Source organism: Crotalus tigris, unplaced genomic scaffold (assembly GCF_016545835.1).
Source record: "Crotalus tigris isolate CLP2741 ecotype Arizona unplaced genomic scaffold, ASM1654583v1 scf7180000017854.1278166, whole genome shotgun sequence".
NCBI classification, from domain to species: domain Eukaryota; kingdom Metazoa; phylum Chordata; class Lepidosauria; order Squamata; family Viperidae; genus Crotalus; species Crotalus tigris.
Window position 1 is genome coordinate 1188590 of NW_024096676.1, and position 20260 is coordinate 1208849.

General features: G+C 37.8%; 2 protein-coding genes across 3 annotated transcripts in view; one reads left to right on the forward strand and one right to left on the reverse strand.

Moving 5' to 3' along the window:
- MUSK (muscle associated receptor tyrosine kinase) overlaps positions 1–4890 on the reverse strand; it is a 90659-nt gene extending 85769 nt beyond the window's left edge. Inside the window, exon 1 of one of the 2 annotated variants that reach the window (XM_039343461.1) lies at positions 4838–4890. The gene's annotated coding sequence lies outside the window, so the exon portion shown is untranslated. The remainder of the gene's footprint in view (positions 1–4837) is intronic. The other variant, XM_039343459.1, reaches the window with a different exon arrangement.
- A 173-nt stretch (positions 4891–5063) lies between these two features.
- The window catches only part of LOC120308032 (sushi, von Willebrand factor type A, EGF and pentraxin domain-containing protein 1-like), a 78634-nt gene continuing 63437 nt past the window's right edge, over positions 5064–20260 (forward strand). The window contains exons 1-3 of the mRNA XM_039343463.1: positions 5064–5933; positions 10829–11084; positions 13827–14003. Of these exons, the coding sequence (XP_039199397.1) occupies positions 5394–5933; positions 10829–11084; positions 13827–14003 (973 nt within the window). The 5' untranslated portion in view covers positions 5064–5393. The remainder of the gene's footprint in view (positions 5934–10828; positions 11085–13826; positions 14004–20260) is intronic.

Below are 20260 nucleotides of genomic sequence, written 5' to 3' on the forward strand. Positions count from 1 at the left end.
CAGATGTACTATGCAATGTAGAGTCAGAAAACAAAATATTAAGGCTCTTTTATTTAGATGTGCTGTTTAGTAGATTTTAGTTGTAAATAACTTTGTCACATCAATTTTCTTCTCCTGCCAGGCATTTCTTCCCAGAATGTGTAAGGCCAGAAAAAAATGGTACAAGAATCTGCTATTACAAGTTGTCCTCAACTTATGAACACAACCGAGACCCAAAATTTCTATTACTAAGTGAAACATTGGTTAAGTGGCTTTTGTCTCATTTTACGACCTTTCTTGCCACGGTTGTTAAGTGAATCACTGAAGTTGTTCAGTTAGTAACACGGTTGTTAAGTGAACCTGGCTTCACCACTGACTTTGTCAGGTCAAAAAGATGATCACATGACTCAGGGACACTGCAAAAGTCATAAATATGAGTCAGTTGCCAAGTTCTGCATTTTGATCATGTGACCACAGGGATGCTGCAATGGTCGTTAAGTGTGAAAATGGACATGTCACTTTTTTCAATGCTGTTGTAACTTTAAGCGGTCACTAAATGAACTGTTGTAAGTTGAGGATTACCTGTATGTAGTTGTGTGTTTCAGTCTTATCCATAGTTGATGCTACTGCTTAAAGAATACAAGGCCCATGTTGGCTGAGGAGAAGAAAACCTGCCACCCAACCCAGTCGGGGGTCAGGAAATGGGAAAGGTGGCCTCTTCAAAAAGAATCCAGAGATGATTCAGTCCCCTTCGGCATTTTCTATGCCCTTTAAGTGAAATACTCCCCCTTTTAGCTATTTTGAGTATTAGGTATACAATGACATTGCATGGACACTAATTACAAATACAATTTATTTGAAATAAAGGTGATCAACAAGCTTATTTTCACAGAAAACAAAACTGGCCATAGTTCCTATTTTTCATAATACACACCAATAATTCAGTTCTGATCTTTTCTTAACTTCACAGCCATGTTCTTGTGATACACACTATGTTGGTCTTAATGGAATTCCTCATTCTTACTTCCTTCAGAATCATATGCCCTATTTTACAATTCGCTCCTATTTCAAAAACTGTCATGTTCTCCAGCTAATAATATGTATACATATAGATCTTATCTTATTTTGTTTTCACAGAAAACAAAACTGGCCATAGTTCCTATTTTTCATAATACATACCAGTAATTCAGTTCTGATCTTTTCTTAATTTCACAGCCACGTTCTTGTGATACATACTATGTCGGTCTTAATGGAATTCCTCATTCTTACTTCCTTCAGAATCATACGCCCTATTTTACAATTCACTCCTATTTCAAAAACTGTCATGTTCTCCAACTAATAGTATGTATACATATAGATCTTATTTTATCATGTGGCTTCCTGAGCCATCAGCTTTTTGACATTGAATACTACTGGTTTAACCATGAAGAGCTGAATGATGGTAGGATCAGCAAGATGGGAATTCTGTCATTCAGCAAATGTGAATATTCATTAATCTCTGTATGAGATGGATTAATATATAATTGCTTCTTAGATGTCCAACTTCACACATGCAGGGAGGTTGCTAAGATTAAAATAAACTTCATAGTTAGTGGATGTTCAGCATTAGCTTGTCAAGATGTGACAGTAAGTAACTGTGAAACATGGAGCTATAATCTGCAGAACTGTTTAATGGTGTGGTAGGCCATATATTTTATCTGACTAATACATGGTCCAATGGACTAGCCACTCTATTGTGCAGCTACCAAAAATGAATAGATGTTAAAGAAATGTATAGTGAAGTTGAGTCCAAATTATAATATTTCAGAAATCAATACAGTTGTATTATTTGAGTTGTCGCTGCAGTACACTTTTTTCCGGGGGTGGGGGTGTAACCTGCTACTAAAGTTAGATTAAATTCTATCCTTTGTGTTTGCAAACTTCTCACCAACTGCAACAGGAGCATTTTTTTTCTTCCTATTTCATATTGATTAGAGCATTTCTGTAAAAGGATTAAGAAGGGGAGCTTGCTTCATCTGTCTTGAACAGCAGGTGAGCATTTCCTGGAAAGATTTTACAAGCAAAGAATTACAAACCACAATGAGAATGTGCGTGGTGTGTGGGTTTAAAAAAGGAAAGGTAAGTTTCACCAGCCTCTTCTAATGTAAGAGAACCTCCACTTCCTCTTTGCAAATCCTGGAAGGTAAACTGATCTCCTTCTCATTTCTGTTCATGAACAGGGTGAATGAAGATAGGATCTTACAATATTTAAATTGTTACAAGTATCCTAGGTTTGTAGGTTTTATTATTAAATTAAACTGAAAAATAGGCTGTGTTGGACATATGTGCTTTTTTGGTGCATTTGACTACAAATATTTCTAGCAAAGTTTGAAAAAAAGGTTAGCTATGTTGGAAATCAGTAATGTTTCTGGATGGTTACAGGCTATTTAATGTGAAAAGTTCAAGGTATATACGCTCATGCAGTCATCTTATAATTCCAAAATACCAAGATATTTCACAAATGATAGCAGCACTGAATTGCATCCTAAATACAATTTTTCAGCCAGTGTGCCTGGCTGAAAAATTCTAGGAGTTGAAGTCCACAAGTCATAAAAGGGCCAAGGTTGAAGACCCCTGAGTTAGAGGTTATGAGACCTAGTCCTCAGTTGCAGCTTATATCATGCACTGACAATCTCTTGATCACACAACGCTGGCTTCAACTTTTCTTCACCCCATGAGTTAAACACCCTTATGCCATCATTTTGGGTATCAAAATATATGGGTAATCTTTTTCCCCTGAATCTGATATTGTTTCCAAACAGCTTTGCGTTGTGTTAAATCTGCAAGGCTTTCTCACCCATTATCTTGATGTAGTGAGCCATTTTCCTCCCAGTTTTTCCCTCTTCCCTCTTGGCACTTTATTTATTGAATTCCTTTCATATCCATCACCTCCTTTCCTTTCTCTTCTGACATCAACTTCTCTCTCTCTAACAAGGTAGGGAGGGACAGAGACAGAGCACAGCAGATTTCCACAATTACATTTAGGGAAGGGGCCTTGCCACTTTCTATGTATTTGTCAGTTTCAATTGCTCTAGCCAGCTTGTGAGATTCAATTAGCCAGATCTACAGGATCTGGCTAGGAAATTTCAGTGTTTCTCAACCTTGACCATTTTAAAGCATGTGGACTTCAACTCCCAGAATTCCACAGCCAGCAATGCTGGCTGTGGAATTCTGGGAGTTGAAGTCCACATGCCTTAAAATGGTCAAGGTTGAGAAACACTGGGCTAGGTTCATATGGCATGGATTTACAGTATCTCCCTTCATTCTGGGATATTTCCTCCCTGCTATTTTTCCTTATCTTAATCTCACTTCTGTGTTAATGGAGGAAGAGGTATCCCATAGGGGTCAAAAAAAGCCAAAATGGTGTCAACAATCATGAAATCAAACCGTCAATCTTTTTTATCGGCATCAAGAAAGTCAAGGTGGCTGCCACAGCTATGCAACTGAAGTCCTACCCATTTCATGTGCATTGATACTCAGAAAAAAATGTAGCAGGCCTCGACTGCAGGGTTGTAGCTGTCATCTTGACTTTTTTGACCCCTCTGTCCCTGCCAACACTCATGAAAGTGCTCAAATGGGATCCAGAAGAAAGCAAGAAAAATTAGCCTAAAAAATACAGGCAGAGGCAGGAAGTGAGATCCATGTATTCCTGCCACAATGTCCAGACTGGCAGATATTTTACCACTGACTGGTGATGTGCTGAACGGGAAAAGAAAATCAGTCACCTTCAGCAGTGATTCTGAAGTAGCAGGACATGGATTAGTATTATATTAGAAATATAGCAAATGTTATATTTCGTTATGTACAATCTTCTAGGAGGGTCCACTCAAGGAGATGTAGACAGCACTGCTTGTTTATGGAAGTTGGTGAACTAACTTCTCAAGTCTTTAAATGTGCAGTATACTACAAGCAGTCCTCCATTTATGACTGAAGTTTTGTCCGTAAGTTGTGGCAATCGTTAAGTGGGTCACCACGTGCCTGCGCCCGATTTATGATCTTTTTTGTTGCAGTTGTTTACAGAACACCACAGTTGTGAAGTGAACCCACTGTTCAATATGGGACATTGTTTGCTGGAAATCAAAAGTAAATGGTAGTTTCTGGCAAAAATGTCATAAACCGAAGTCACATGACTATGAGAAACTACAAACCGTCATAAATGCAGACCAGTTACCAAATGCCCAAAATGCGGTCACATAACCATGGGAAAGAGGACCTGGCCATTGTAATTTCTAATCCACGTTGTAAATCCCTTTCCTGGGCCCATCCTAATTTCAGTCACTATACGACCCGGTCATAAGTCAAAAAATACTTGTAGTACCACACTGTCTGCTGTAGTTGTCATGTAGTTCCTTCTCCAATACTGATCTCTATCAGTACAGGTTCCAGAGCTAACATTGTCTGGAAACTCCTCCAAAAGTTGCAAGAGGAGGCAGCAGCAATAGGGAGGCACATACTTTTGTCTATTTTCTTTTCTGTGGCAGGTTCTGGTTAATGTACTAAGAATGAATAGCTGATGTGCAGATAATCCTCTAAATTCAGGTAAGAGAAGATATCCTAAAATGCTGTCAGCCTGGGCTGTTAAAGTCTCCTTGAAGTACTGAACTGACCTGGTATTCCTCTTGGTGCAGATAAGAAAGTAACATTCCATTCTTCTGTTTCCTTACAATAAAGAGACATCGGAAAGCAACCGAGGCTTCCCGAAGGCAAACGCCTCCCCCCCTCCCAGCTTTTCCCTTAAGCCAAGCACGCCCCTCTCCCCTCCCGCTTCTCCCTACGTCTCCCGCGGCGCGTTATTGTTGCACGAAGTGTTTCCAATTACCGTGGCCCTCCTGGTATCTGGATCCATCCATCCATCGTCTTTTCCGAGTCGCGGGCCCTCCTCTCCCGCCGCCACCCCCCCCGCGTTCCCTCCCCTCCCTTTCTCCGTCCGGTGCTGTCTGCCAGACATATGGGATCAATCAGAGCTTAAGCCTCGGTGCCGATGTGTTTGCGTTGGGAATGTTGACAGCCTGGCAGACACCGGCGGGGCTCTAGTGACAAGGAATCTCAGGCAGCAACAACTTCGGCAAGAGCGAGAAAGAGGACGGGGGAGAAGCGGAGGGAAGGGAGGGAAAAGAGACACTCGTATCTGAACCGGGGCTGCCTTTGCCTTTCGAGCCCTGCGGGGAAGGGCTTGTGAGGGGGCGGCGGCGGGGAAAGAAGAGTAATTTCTAGCAGGGAAGAGCCAAACGGAGACAAACGCGCGCAGTCCTCGCCACGTGCGCGCCTTTTAGACTTAAACCCAGCCGTCTGAAGAGGGCCGGGCCGGGCGTGAGAGGAAGGAACAAACTCGAGAAAAGGACTTAAATTGCGGACGGGCGGCCGAGCCCGGAGGGATGTGGCTCGCGGGCGTGTACTTGTGGGTCGGCGGGGCGCTGGCTTGGGCGCCCGTGCAGCCCCGCAGCCAGCATCGCCCCTTCAATCTGAGCTCTCTCGTGGCGCTCTCGGCTCCATTCAAGCCGGCCTCCCACGGCACGTTGTTGTCTGAGCCGCCGGTGGCGACGACGGGGAATAAAGTGGAGAAACTCGGGCGGGCTTTCAAGCGGCAGGTGAGGCAGCTGCGGGAGAAAAGCGACCGCTTAGAACTGGTCTTCCTGGTGGACGAGTCGTCGAGCGTGGGCCAGGCTAACTTTCTCAGCGAGCTGCGCTTCGTCAAGAAGTTGCTGTCCGACTTCCCGGTGGTGCCCACGGCCACGCGGGTGGCCATCGTTACCTTCTCCTCCAAGAACCACGTGGTGCCACGCGTGGACTACATCTCGCCTCAGACTCGGGCTCAGCAGCGGCAGCACAAGTGCGCCCTCCTCAGCCGCGAAATCCCGGCCATCGGCTACCGAGGGGGCGGCACTTACACCAAGGGGGCTTTCCAGCAAGCCGCGGTAAGTTGGCTGGGGTTGATCTGGAATTAGCTTCCTAACTCCGGATTAAAAACTCGCAGTTATTCAGGCATGTGTTAGAGACCTGTTCCGGTGCCGGACAAGAACCTAAGGAGACTTGGGTTCAAATGACTGCCAAGTTCTGATTACAAGTAGTTCTCGACTGACCACAATTGAGCCCAAACCGTCTGTTGCTGAGTGAGATTTTGTCAAGTGAATTTTGCCCCATTTTACCACCTTTCTTGCCACAATTGTTAAGCGAATCACTGCAGTTGTTATGTTAGTAACAGGGTTGTTAAGTGAATCAGGCTTCCCCATTGACTTTGCTTGTCAGAAGGTTATAAAAGGGGATCACATGACCCTGGGACATGCAACCCTCATAAATTTGAACCAGTTGCCCAGCATCCAAATTTTGATCATATGACCATGGGGATGCTACTATGGTCGTAAGTGTGAGAAATGGTCATAAGTCACTGTTTTCAGTGATGTTGTAACTGAATGGTCACTAAATGAAGTGGTGTAAGTCGAGGACTACCTGTACTCCTTTTGTGGCCTTGATCAAGTGATCAAAGTGATAAAGTCCTGTTTTCTTAAAACTGCAGATTGACAGTTTCCATGTGACTCTGATTCTTGCTAATCAAATAGTTTGAAAGAATGGAATGGGCTTACATTTTTGGCTGCCACTTCTGAATGCTTTGTGCTCAAAAAACTCTGCAGGGCTACACCAAGCATGAACTTTCTTTAGCAGCTTGCTCCATGCTTGACAAATCCACTACATTTCCACACAGCATGATCAATACTGGGAATTCTGATAGTGTATGCTCCGATCTAGAGAGTACCAGCTTGGAGAAAATGGTCATCCTAGGATATTTATTCATAACTTGAACATTTAACATATTTTGAAATATTGAATCAGAAAAGTCCATCTTTAGAGAGCTACTGCGATGGATAAAGATGGCCAAGCGATTGATCCCCATGTGGCTTCCTGACAGGGATTTAGGGATGACTTGAACATTTGAACAGGCCATCCCAGATAACAATACAAAACTTGTATATATTTTTACATTTGTAAGACTGTCATGTTTTCCTAGGAGAACTTGAGTAGAACATGCTGTGACATTGGCAGTCCATAGTTTTTCAATGTCTTTTTAATGAAAAAATGATGGTGGATTGGGTGGTGATTTTTAATGATGTCATACAGAATTCCTATCATACAAGAAAAGAGACAATATAATAAATACTCTCTCCACTCATCTTCCCTAATTAGAATCTCCTATATGCTATTAAGTATGGAAGCAAAAAAAAAAAAGCAAATACAGTGGCAGTTTAAAAACTAATAAATATATTATCAAATAAGTTGTCACAAATCTCTATTTCATCACAGATGCTCTGCTGAAAAGATACAATAAAGGTACAATAAAGGCATCCATATTTTTATTCTGATTGACTAATAATAATATTTGAAGGGCAGATCAGTTTTTATTACCAAAAATTGGTAAGGAAAAACACCTCTTTCTCCCAACACTCACGGGGGGGGGACCCTAATCTAAATCAAGCTTCTCACAGATCTTTTTAGTCCCAGATAATTATCCTGGAAGCTCTGATCTCAGATATCCCACAAAATATAAAATTTGACCCTAATGTCATATGTTCAGAGCCAAAACACATAACTACATTTATTTTCTCCACAGCATAATATAACAAAATGTCTCTCCCGTTCCATCACAGCTGTTCTTCACAAAAAAAATGTTTTCCCGAAATGTTTCTTCCATCAAGTTTCAGAACAATATGAGTGAAATACACATGGATATAGAAGGGGTACTGGAGTGTGTATAAAGTGGATAAAAAGGCTTTAAAGGGGGGGGGGATTTTCAAGAGAGGTTTTGAGTACGTGTTTCTTCACTGCCAAGTGCTGAACTGCTTTGTATATGGTCAATGCATTCTGAAGTGCTTTGCATACAGTATTGTCTTTGGCAGGCTAAACCATATATTGTCCTACAGATATTTAGCTTCCATCAGCTTAGCTAGCACAATCAGTTGTGAGAAATCATGGGAATTCAGCAACTTTTGGAGGACAGTAGTTTGTCCAAATATAGATGCTGATCGACTGTTCTTATTTAGACTACAAGCTGTGTGTGTTGACCTCACACACCAAGCATAAAAAAATAAAGACACCAAATAGCAAGCAGGAATCTGTAAATTAAAGTCTGAAATTCAGTGTTTGAACTGGACTCTTATTAGAGTCAAATGATAAATAAAGGTAGTCCCTGATCATGAAGGGGAAATTGATTAAGGGATTAATAATATGTTCCATGAACAAATTCAAAAATATATATATATTATATAAACATTATCAATCCAGGAAAGAATACAGAACTAGTTTTAAAATTTTATATTCAGATTAGGGAAAGTTAACATATTTAAGCCTTATTCATACGTCATGGGAGGATGCCATCTATACAAAAAAGAACACAGAAGACTTTTTCAGAAAGCAGTTATGTGCATGCAGTTTGAATTTTCTCATCCTAGCAAATGAAATTTTGTAGCTTGGATAGTGACAAAAGAAATATATTGGGCAGGAAAGTATGATGATAGTAATTCTTTGTTTTCTTAATGGTGTTATATATTGATTGCCCTGTTTTAGGTACTGGAAACTAGCAAGTATGCTGCTTGCATTCTTTTGGCAGAGGGAATTGCAGAACAAAATCAAAAATTAGAGTAGTATTATTTTCAAACTAGGTTTTGACTCAGTTTTATGAGGAGAGGAAGAAGCCAAGGATCCCAATTCAAAAGTAACTTTATTATCCTCATTTATCATAACATACTGATGTGCTCAGTTTGTACAGGGAGATGTAGCATTATTAATAGCATATTGCAATAATTAAGGTAATACTGATGTTTTGTAAAATCTGCTGACCAAAGAATACTACTATTCTAAAATTACTGAGGAAATGAACAAACTTGCATTTTAATAACCATCTTTATTTTCTTCCTATGAAGAATTGCACCATTGCCTTCTATTTTCAAGCTCTGTTGTATTACATTTATCTTTTTGATGGAGGAGATTCCACTGTTTTTCTAGCCAAATAAGACTGATTATGTTTTGCAGGCCAGATTACAGCTTTAGTCTTTTACAGATTCCTGAGAAAAATGCACTTGCTTTTTATGTGTCACTTTAAAGCCAAAGCTCCTTTAATGAGTTTACTCATGTAAAACAGCTGCTTTTTTCTCAGTCACTCAGGTTATGAAGAACCATGTCTTCCAAAGAATGTTCAAAGCATGTGCAGCTCTAAGTATTATAGGTATTATAAATACTTTTGTAGAGAAGAAAGAAGTTCACATAGCAGTGTTCCTTTAGTTAAACTTTATACACAAGATGAAAGAAAGGATAATGTTATTTGGATATGTGAATGACCTCAGTCAAAATTTGTCAGAAAACACAAAGGGGCTAAGATAATTTATTACTAATTAAATATATACATTTGCTGCAGAGTTGTGATTTATGATATCACTATGATCAGTCATTCACCCTTGCTCTAAATACAGCTTTAATTTGTAGATTGATTGGTTTTTGCTTTTTAAGAAGTGTGTCTTTAGAGACCAAGGAGAGCCCTGAGTTGTTTTAGCAGTTCCTTCCTGGAAGTATAATTACCTTCTATAATAAAAGAAACAAAGGCACTGATTTTATTATTGCTTAACTGCAATTAGTTATCTTTTTAACTAGAAAGAAAAATACTTCAGTTTTTCCACTTTGGGTTAAGAGAAATATTTACTGAAAAAACAGACTTTGTTCTGACAAGTTAATCAATTACATGATGATAGAGGAACTTAATTGCACAGTTAATTAATTGTAAAAGAGAAGACTGTCTAAGAAGAATTTTGAAGGAAATTTTAAACATTGCTTCAGCATTTTAAGTACCTTATTCATCAGAAAGAAATAGAACTGTAAAGTTAAGATGGTCCCACCAAAAAGGAAAATCAGACAAAGAAAAAAAGTGAAAAAAATGGCCATTATTATTTTTTTGCAGTGACTAAATTTCCCCTTATCAATGTAAATGGCCAACTCCAGTTGAAACCCTTACTGAAGTCACCCCCAACTCACTGTTTATGTGAGGTACCTGTAAACATGCATGTATTATAAATATGTGTATATATACCTAGCAAACAAATTTTTATTGGCTTGCTGAGAGCTGTAGTGAGCAAAATTGTTCAACAAACAGGATACTGATCAGTAATCATAATAATACCACTATTCTTATCTTTTCTCCCCTTTGCAACTCTCCTTACAACCCCAGATATCTTCTATGGGACTGAAAGCCTTCAGCAAAAGAGGATATAGTGCATGAGCAAAAATTCATAGGAATTATTTAAGTTAGTTATTTGTTGTCCCAAAGGTGTTTTTTTATGAGGCACCTGGACTTTCTTTTTTCTCTTCTCATCCAAGAAGCTTCTTCAGCTCTGACTGGTTGATGGGGAATGGAAGGATTTATACTCCTTGCAGACAGCTGGTCATTTGCATTCTTTTAGAGAGCCGTTGATGCCACCTGGAGGCTTATCTGTATTGTCAGGATCACCAGAGTAGTGCAAATGAGTGTGGAGCCTTCTTGGAACCGTTTCCTTTCAGAAAAAGGAAAGGAGTAGACCATGACAGTGCTGGGAAAAAAAGCTTTCACCAATATCTAAAAGGCATCATTCCATTCTGTATTTTCCTCTGTCTACCTCACATAGAAGTGTTGGTTTTACAGTGGTCCTTCAAAAACTAAATTGTATAAGAAAAGGGAGTAAATGCTGGTAGACGAACTCATGAGCAGGTCACCAACCTGATAATTCTGCTTAATTTTCTTTCTTTCTTTCTTTTTTTCTTTCTTTCTCTCTTTCTTTCTTTCTTTCTTTTTTAGCAAATACTGGTTCACTCCCGTGTAAATGCTACCAAAGTAATATTTTTGATTACGGATGGCTATTCCAATGGAGGGGATCCTCGTCCCATTGCAGCATCCTTGCGTGATTTTGGAGTAGAAATCTTCACATTTGGGATATGGCAAGGCAATATCAGAGAGCTGAATGACATGGCTTCCCACCCAAAGGAGGAACACTGCTACTTGCTCCACAGTTTTGCAGAGTTTGAAGCTTTAGCACGCCGAGCTCTTCATGAAGGTATTGGATCTAAGTCTGCTTTGATTATCTGTTTGTTTTCAAGGTCAGGGATGATATATGATCTGAACTTGAAATATATGGCTGTTTCTCCAGTACAGGTAGTCCTCGACTTTATGACCACAATTGAGTCCAAAATTTCTGTTGCTCAGCGAGACACTTATTGAATCAATTTTGCCCCATTTTATGACCTTTCTTGCCACAGCTGTTAAGCAAATCACTGCAGTTGTTAAATTAGTAACATGGTTGTTAAGTGAATCTGGCTTCCCTATTGACTTTGCCTGTCAGAAGATAGCAAAGGGTGATTACATGACCCCGGAACAATGGAACCCTCATAATATGAACCAAGTGTCAAGTGTCTGAATTTTGATCATGGGGCAGTAGGGATGCTGCAGTGGTTTTAAGAGTGGAGAATGGTCATACGTCACTTTTTTCAGTGTCATTGTTGCTTTGAACGGTCACTAAATGAACTGTTATAAGTTGAGGATTACCTGTAATAAATTAACTGGAAGATAATTCATTATGCAAGCATAAAGTACTAGAAAGAGTACAGAGAAGTGCAACAAAGATGGTCAGGGGACTGGAGGCTAAAACATATAAGGAACGGTTGCTGGTTTAATGAAGAGAAGGATGAGGGGTGAGATGATAGCAGTGTTCCAATATCTCAGGGGATGTCACAGAGAAGAGGGAGTCAAGCTATTCTCCAAAGCGCGTGAAGCAGGACAAGAAGCAACGGATGGAAACTAATCAAGGAGAGAAGCAACCTAGAACTAAGGAGAAGCTTCCTGACAGAACAATTAAGCAGTGGAACAACCTGCCTCCAGAAGTGGTGAATTCTCCAACACTGGAAGTTTTTAAGAAGAGATTGGACAGCCACTTGTCTGAAATGGTATAGGGTTTCCTGCCTGAGCAGGGAGTTGGACTAGATGACCTCCAATGTCCCTTCCAACTTTATTATTATTATAACATTGTCAAACTCAACCTCATCCTTTGCCCAAATGCTATTATACTTATTTTCAAAGTAGATTTTTTTTAAAAAAAGAAAATTCTGGACAGCCACTAGTCTGAAATGGTATAGGGCAGGGGTAGGCAACCTTGGCTCTTTTATGACTAGTGGACTTCAATTCCCAGAATTCCTGAGCCAGCTATGCTGGCTATGCATAGCTGGCTCAGGAATTCTGGGAGTTGAAGTCCACGAGTCATAAAAGAGCCAAGGTTGCCTACCCCTGGTATAGGGTTTCCTGCTTGAACAGGGGGTTGGACTAGAAGACCACCAAGGTCCCTTCCAGCTCTATTCTGATTGATTGATTGATGTTCCATTTGACTTTAAAAGAATTCTTCTGATTATGATTTCATGTCTTTCGTTACACATGGGAATATAATGTATGTGTGGCAAGTTTAGAAGTATATTGTGACCAATGACCCCAATCTCCATATAGTAAAAAATGCAGTTTTTAGGACACCTTATTTTTGTAGTTCTGAATAATCCATTCACTTTATTTTTGCCTCTAGGTACACTTATATAGAGACTTAGGCAGTATATTGAATCCTGCCTCCTCCTCTATTCAATATATAATATTTCTGCACTGAATAAACAAAGTATACCAGATTTGCTTTTAAACTTGTGTAGGTTTTCAGAATTGTAAAAAATCGAATTGCATTTTATAAATACAAAAACTAGAAATTGAGTTGCATTTTATATACAGTCAGAGGTTTTTTTTGGAATTTTTTCTTTTAATATCTTGATCACAGAGTAAACATTTATATTAAACCTTCATAACTCATTTTTAACCATATGTTCAAGAGACTTTACCTGATTAATTTACTGGGTAATGCTGTCAGATAAAATTGGAAATATTAAAAATGCCTCAAACATTTTCCATCTTTTAAGATAGAACAATGCTTTTTAGATAGATATACCTTACTTGGGACCAGTTTTGACAAGTCATGTCATAGGTCCCTTTAAGCAACAGGGATGTTAGCCCTCATTCATCTCTTTAGAAAACCTTTATCAAAATCAGAGTGCAGTTTCTGAGAATTATTTTTTACCTTCCTTAGATGTTTCAACTCTATCCTCAGCCATGATAGAGAAGAAAACTTTGGGCAGTCACTATGTTAAACCTACCTCAGATGGTTTTATTAAGAGGAAAAACTGAAGAAGAGTGTGCCGCATATATTGAAAGATAGATAGATAGATAGATAGATAAATAGATAGATAGATAGATAGATAGATAGATAGATAGATAGATAGATAGATAGATCCATATTATATTGTTAAATCAATGAAACCTTAAAGAAAGGGTAGAACTTACTTTAGAATACCAAACAATAATGTTTCACACAAACAGAATGAAAGAGGATTAAACCTAGTGTGGTACAGACTTCTGCAGCTCAGTTTTATTATAATAAAGTTTGCATAGAAGAATTATTCAATACATTGTATCCATGGAAATTAATTAGCAGATGCAGATTTCCAAGCATTAACGAAATGGAGTAGAACTATCATTGAAAATTAACTGATTTCCCATTTTCATCAAATATCTGCTTGAACAGGAAAGATAAATGGATTTTAAAATAATTACCATTATTTTAATAAGTATAACAATTAGGATTTAGCTTGCTTTTTGCATTTAATTGAAATTTATACTTTAAAAAATTCTATCTAGATGAGTAGATGTCTCTAACTATTTATTTGCTTATTTATTTGGAACCCCTATCGTGTCCTTCCAAATATCCTAATTACAGATTTGCCTTCTGGAAGTTACATTCAGGAAGATATAGCGTATTGCTCCTATCTTTGTGAGGGGACTGAAAATTGCTGTGATGCCATGGCGAGCTGCAAATGTGGTACCCACACAGGTCACTTTGAGTGTATTTGTGAAAAGGGGTACTACGGCAAAGGACTACAGCATGAATGTACAGGTTAGTAACTTTTCTTCCATTATATTTGTACCAGGCTTGGCTTTGGGCAAGGTTGTTCCCAACACTATACTTATGTATCAACAGAATGAATGGTTTTATAGCATTTATAACACATTCAAAAGATGTCTGTAACAGCCAAAGTCCAAATCTCAATATTTAGCCGGCCAAATGGCTCATAGCTCCTTGTTTTTGTATTTTCATATGCAACTTCCATGCTTAAGAGTTTTGATATGTTAAATTTGAGGTCACAGAGTCATGTAACGCATATAGCCCTCCCAAAAAAACCATTTATATTCATGATATAAAGATCCATCAAATAATTTTTCTGTACTGTAGTGTCCAGTGAGTTTGTTCTTGATGTAAAACATGGGTTTCTTATTTGTGTAGACATTTTCATCTTTCAGGTACCCCATCTTGGATATCATTAGACCCAAACCATCATTCAGATTCAATTTTTGATTTAGCTAGCTATATAATAGTTAGTGTTAAATAATATGCATTTTCTTGTAAATATTGTCAGTTTTTAACTGGGTACATCTTGAGAGTCAATACATTTCATGGACTTCCTAACTGGCTGGGTACCAGCACCTATATATTGCCTTGCAAAGTTCTCTCCATAGTAGAGATCTTAGCTTGCATAAAATAGTATAACCATGCTTGGGGCAAAACTGGACTGATTGTTCTTCTAGTTAAAATGTGTGATGTGACAAGTAACTTGGTTTTATCTAGGTTGTTATGGATATGTATGAAAGTAGAAATCCATAGGTAAGAAAAAGTTACATGATATGCTCCACTGAATTGTGATAGTAGCAGAATCAAAAAGGAGTTCTGGGAAAATTTGTCCAGTATTCTGAATGAATGCAGTCCAGGAGAGAAAGTGTTTTCCCAGGTGATCTGAATCAAGGACAAGATAGGAGTAAGAAAAAATAAAATGTGATGGACTATTCTAAAAGCCAAAAAAAAAAAAAAAATGAGTGAAAATGCTGGCTCTTTGGTGAGTGTCTACTTAAGGAAAATACTGTTTCAAACAAGTGTATTAAGCTATATTTGTTTAGGCAGACACCATGAAAAAGAGATATATTAAAAAGCATGATGGATCTCATTATTCATAATAAAAGATTGAACAAAGGATACAAAAGTAATGAGAAATTCTAGATTTGAGGTTTTTTTGGCAGCATGGATCTTGAGAAAAAAGTGAACATGGAAGGAAAGGAAAGAAGTGATATAAAATAGAATGCAAATAGAAAAAGAATGTAGGAATCTTATATGAAAATGAAGAAGACAGAGTTATCTCCCAACAAAGTTGGGAAGAAGATCTAAAGAAAGACAGTGTGGAAAATGTTGGAAACACAGTGGAAAGAATTGTGTAACAGAGCATGTGGAGGGTATGTGTAATTATATGAAAAAGGATGCTTGGTAAAATGACCAAGTGAAAGATGCTGTAGATAAGGGGGAAACGCATAGAAGAGAATGAATGCTTCCAAATCTGAGAAAGTTTTGTATAAAACTAAGACAGTGTACACAGAGAAAAAGATATTTGCAAAGAACAAAGTGAAAGGGAGCAAGGAATGGTTAAGATGAAAAGAAGCAGAGAAAATGCAGGGGCATGTTGATGGAATTAAACAATTGTTTTGGAAATTGTGAAGATTGCTAAATAAAGAGTCCCCAGGAGAGTGAATGGAATTAAAATAAAAGTGATCAAATTATTTGGAATGAAATTGAAATGAGATGCTGGACTATTTGTTTAAAGTATTGATATTAGTTGTATGTGGAAAAATGGAATTGAAACAAAGGCTACATTAATATCTGGAGAGAGAGAGAGGGAGAGAGAGAATAAAAAGGATGGTATGAATGCTGTGAGAGATTTGGAAAATGGTTAAGGCTGCTATTATAGATGGTACAACTAGAAAAAGTTAAATTATTATATGTTTATTTAACAATTAGTTGTGCAACTTGTTTGACATCTGTGAAGGTTGCACTTGTAGCTGAATATTGGGGAAATGTGATTATTATTCCCCTACAAAGAGAAAGGTAGCAAGAGGAAATGCAAAAACTACCAGATGATTTTTAAGTGTGCCTGGAAAGTTTTTCAATAAAAATAATTCTAACTGAAAGAGATAATGCTGGCCAAGACTTTTATGCTGAGCAAAGGATAGACAGACTGCAATTGTGCTCATCAGCAGGTTGATAAGAAATACATGCTGAATTAGAGAAAGAAAACAATTAAGTGAACAGGTTTAATCTATTTAACTGAGCATGATGTTGAAGATGGGTTGCTGGATGCACTGAGAATGTTAAATGATAAAAGTAGGGTGAGATAAATAGAATGCTTAGCAAATAGTTCAACACCTGAGCAAGGATTAAAACAAAGATGCATAACGTCCCTATAATAACGGATTTATGGATAAATAAAATAAATGTTTGTGAAGATGTGTTGATTAAGAATACAACATACTTGTAGTTTTGTATGTAGATGATGCCATGTTGTTGGCTGAGAACAGGTGGCAGTAAGAAGTAGGTGTTTGAAAATTCATATATCAAAAATGAAGGTATTTGTATTTGTTAGTGGAAAGAAGTAAGAAGATTGTAGATATATAAATGGCAAAGCTAGAGCAGGTAGATGAATTTATATATGCTAGAAGAATGTTCATTAAAGAAGAAAAATGTAGAAATTTTAAGATGCGGAATTGCTAGTAGAAACTTTGTTTTGAGGAATAAATAAATATTTGTCGAAAGAAGCAACAGTGGTTGCAATAAAGAGTATGCTTCTGCCACTTTGTTACATGGAAGGAGAGCTAAGCAAGACAGAAGAAACATAAAAATAAATTGAATACAGTAGGAATGAGCTACTTAAGTGTGTGTGGTAAAATAAAAAGAGAACAAACCAGGGCTTTTTTTGTCATAGAACGCCCAGAACAGAGTTACGGCACCTTTTTTGGATGGAACTTTGTAGGGTAGACAAGGCGGGTTGTATGATGTGTGTGAGTTCCAGCACCTTTTTTTTTTTTTTTAAGAAAAAAAGCACTGGAACAAACAATGATAAATACATAATTGAATACTTTTGGAGAGACAGTACAAAAGAAGTACGTGTTGTGATGTCATAAAGAAAGACTGAATGAAATTGCAAAATAAATATATGAAGGAACAGAGAATGGAATTGAAAGTGAGTGGGAAACTGAGAAAATTGCTGTTTAACCTGTTAAAAGGTAATGTATAAAGAATTAGATGGATAACCTCCATGATAGATAGATAGATAACCTCCATGATAATTCCTGAACATCAGCCGTGCTGATTGGGATTGCCGTCCAACAACTGGAGGACCGTAAATTCTTCCTCTCTGCTGTATTATCTTCTTTTGATTCTGCTTTTAGATTTTGATCAAAAACATCTCACTCCAAATAAATATGGACATCCAGTTTTATTTAAAAGGAGTAGATGTTTGATCCAATACTGGGCAAATTAGGGATGAGATGAGGGGGAGGAAAGAGATTGAGATCCTATTTGAAATGCAATACAGTTATGCAATACTGTGTAAAAAGTATCAAAAAAGATACAGGTAGTCCTCAGCTTACAACAGTTCATTTAGTGACTGTTCGAAGTTACAACAGCACTGAAAAGTGTAATTTATGACCGTTTTTCACAGTTACAACCTTTTTGATCTATGGTCATGTGATCAAAATTCAGATGCTCAGCAACTAACTCATATTTATGATGGTTGCAATATCCTGGATCATGTGATCACCTTTTGCGACCTTCTGATAAGCAAAGTCAATGGGGAAGCCAGATTGACTTTTAACAACCAGGTTACTAACTTACCAACTGCAGTGATTCGTTTAACAACTGTGGCAAGAAAAGTCATAAAATGGGACAAAACTCACTTAACAAATGTCTCATTCAGCAACAGAAATTTTGAGCTCAATTGTGTCGTGAGTTGAGGATTACCTGTATGTGGATCAGCTTAGTACAACAAGGAATTAGGCTGACTCTTTGTGCCTAAAATATGTTTGCATCTTCCAAATGCAGAGGCTGTGGTGACTCATTCAAGGCTAGGTTTGTGGGGGGTTATCTGGGGAAGACTTGAACAATGTGGTGGTACATATTTTAGGAATCATCTCAGCGAACTTTTTCTGCATGTTCTGTCAAACTATCTTGAGGTCTATTGTATAGAAAAATGAGAAACAGATCTAGCAAAATTATAAACAACTGTTTATTTTTAAGAAAGATTTGGGTGAAGTCTCTTTTAGCAGCTTTATATATATATATTCTAGCAGCTGCTCTAAATTTTGTACTCTTTGGGACAAAGGGAAAATCTTCTATATCCTTTCATAATTTTTGGACATTTTACTTTGTCTCATTATGTATTGAAATGTTATGCTTTACTTCATCTGATAACACAAGCAACTTAACTACCAAAAAAAAAGAAGAAATAAAAACCAACGAAAACAAAGCCAAAAGCAATCCACCAAGAATCTTATACTACATTAAACTGAATAATCTAATCTCAAAATAGAACTAAAAATCAAGATGTTTTTGCAAATAGAAACAAAATAAAACTTCCATAGACCCTATCAGCTAAAATCAAGTGTATACATTAAAAGTTGCTAAATATAAAAAATCTCCCATATAAAAAGAAGTTCTACAGTTTGAAAGCTATTACTGTACCACAGAGGTAACATTGAAAGCTGTTACAGCTAATTGATGGCTTTAGACCATGGGTGTCAAACTCGCCGCATCACGTGAAGTGTCGCGATGTATTGCAACATTTGCATTGCCGGAGCTGGGTTGGGTGCAGCTTTCATATGATGCAAGTGGACCGCAGGCTGGCAGTTTGACACCCCTGCTTTAGACCATTAGCAAGGTACCAGGATTCCTCTACTCGTCCTAAACAGATTTTATTTATTTATTTAGAAAATTTATATAGCCGCTTACTCGCTCACAGTGACTCTAGGTGGCTTACAAACAATAAAAACACAATATAGAATAACAACGACAACAATAACAACAACATCGGCCCAGTCACCCACAGCGACAAGATAGATTTTAAACCTGTGAGCTAGTATAAACTGAAGCTCAGGTGAGGAAATCCTTTTTTCTTCAGTTTCTTTATTATCCACTTTTGCTGATTAGATAAGTGTAGGTATCCTCTACTCTTTAGGACATTCTTTACCTCTTAATCAGATGCATTTGTTGCCATGGTAAGGATCTTGTATAATGGAAGGATCAATACACAGCAGTACATAATATTGATCAAACATTGGCTAATGTTTCTCTGTTTGCTTTACCAAGTTCATTTTTGCATCTGGATACTCTCTAGTCAGGTACAGAATTCTAATAATGTGTAGACAATGCCAAAATAATCACATTAAATGGTTGATCTTACAATGTACAATGGCATCCACTTTTGGTTTCTGAGGAGAAACACTACTTTGCCCAACTAAATAAAAACCTGATTTTAACCTGTCTGTTATAAGAATGTCCCATCTCTTTATAACATACTTTAGTAAAATTAACAGATATGATCTTCTCAGTATCAGGAGAAAAAAACACAACGTTTTCTTTAAAAATCAGAAAGTATGTCTGCTTCTCCCAGCCAAGCAACTGCCTCAGAGCCTCCACATAAAAATATGTTGTTTTTTCTGAAATGCTTATTAGATAATAGTTTCATAATATCCATCACAAGTCTCTGAAATCACAATCCTCGCTATTGTTGGAAAAGTGTGTTAATCTTATCCCAGTTAGCCTGCATCTGTTAATTAATAGAGCATGATTTTGAAACATTAATCAGATCTTGCCCCCATCCTCCCCAATTAAAATTCCAACTCCATCTCTAATCCTTTCCATCACTGCACATTCATAAGGTGGTAACAACCTTTAATAGTGTTGTGTTTTTGTTTTCATAATAATTAAAATCCAAAAATGAGGTGGGACAATACTGAAATTACACACAGCTAAGTTTGCCTTTCAGTAATATAGACCAGGGGTGGGGAACTATGGCCTCAGGCTGCTCAGCACTGGTCATAAAGGGGCCATAGTTGCCCACCCTTATATAGACTGTGCCACTATTTATTTATTTATTTATTTATTTATGAGACTTATATACCGCTTTAAGTGCAAGCACTCTCTAAGCAGTGTACACCAGTAAGCAATGTATATATATATATTTACATTGCCCCCAACAATCTGGGTCCTCATTTTACCTACCCCGAAAGGATGGAAGGCTGAGTCAACCTTGAGCCGGTGAGATTTGAACCGCTGAC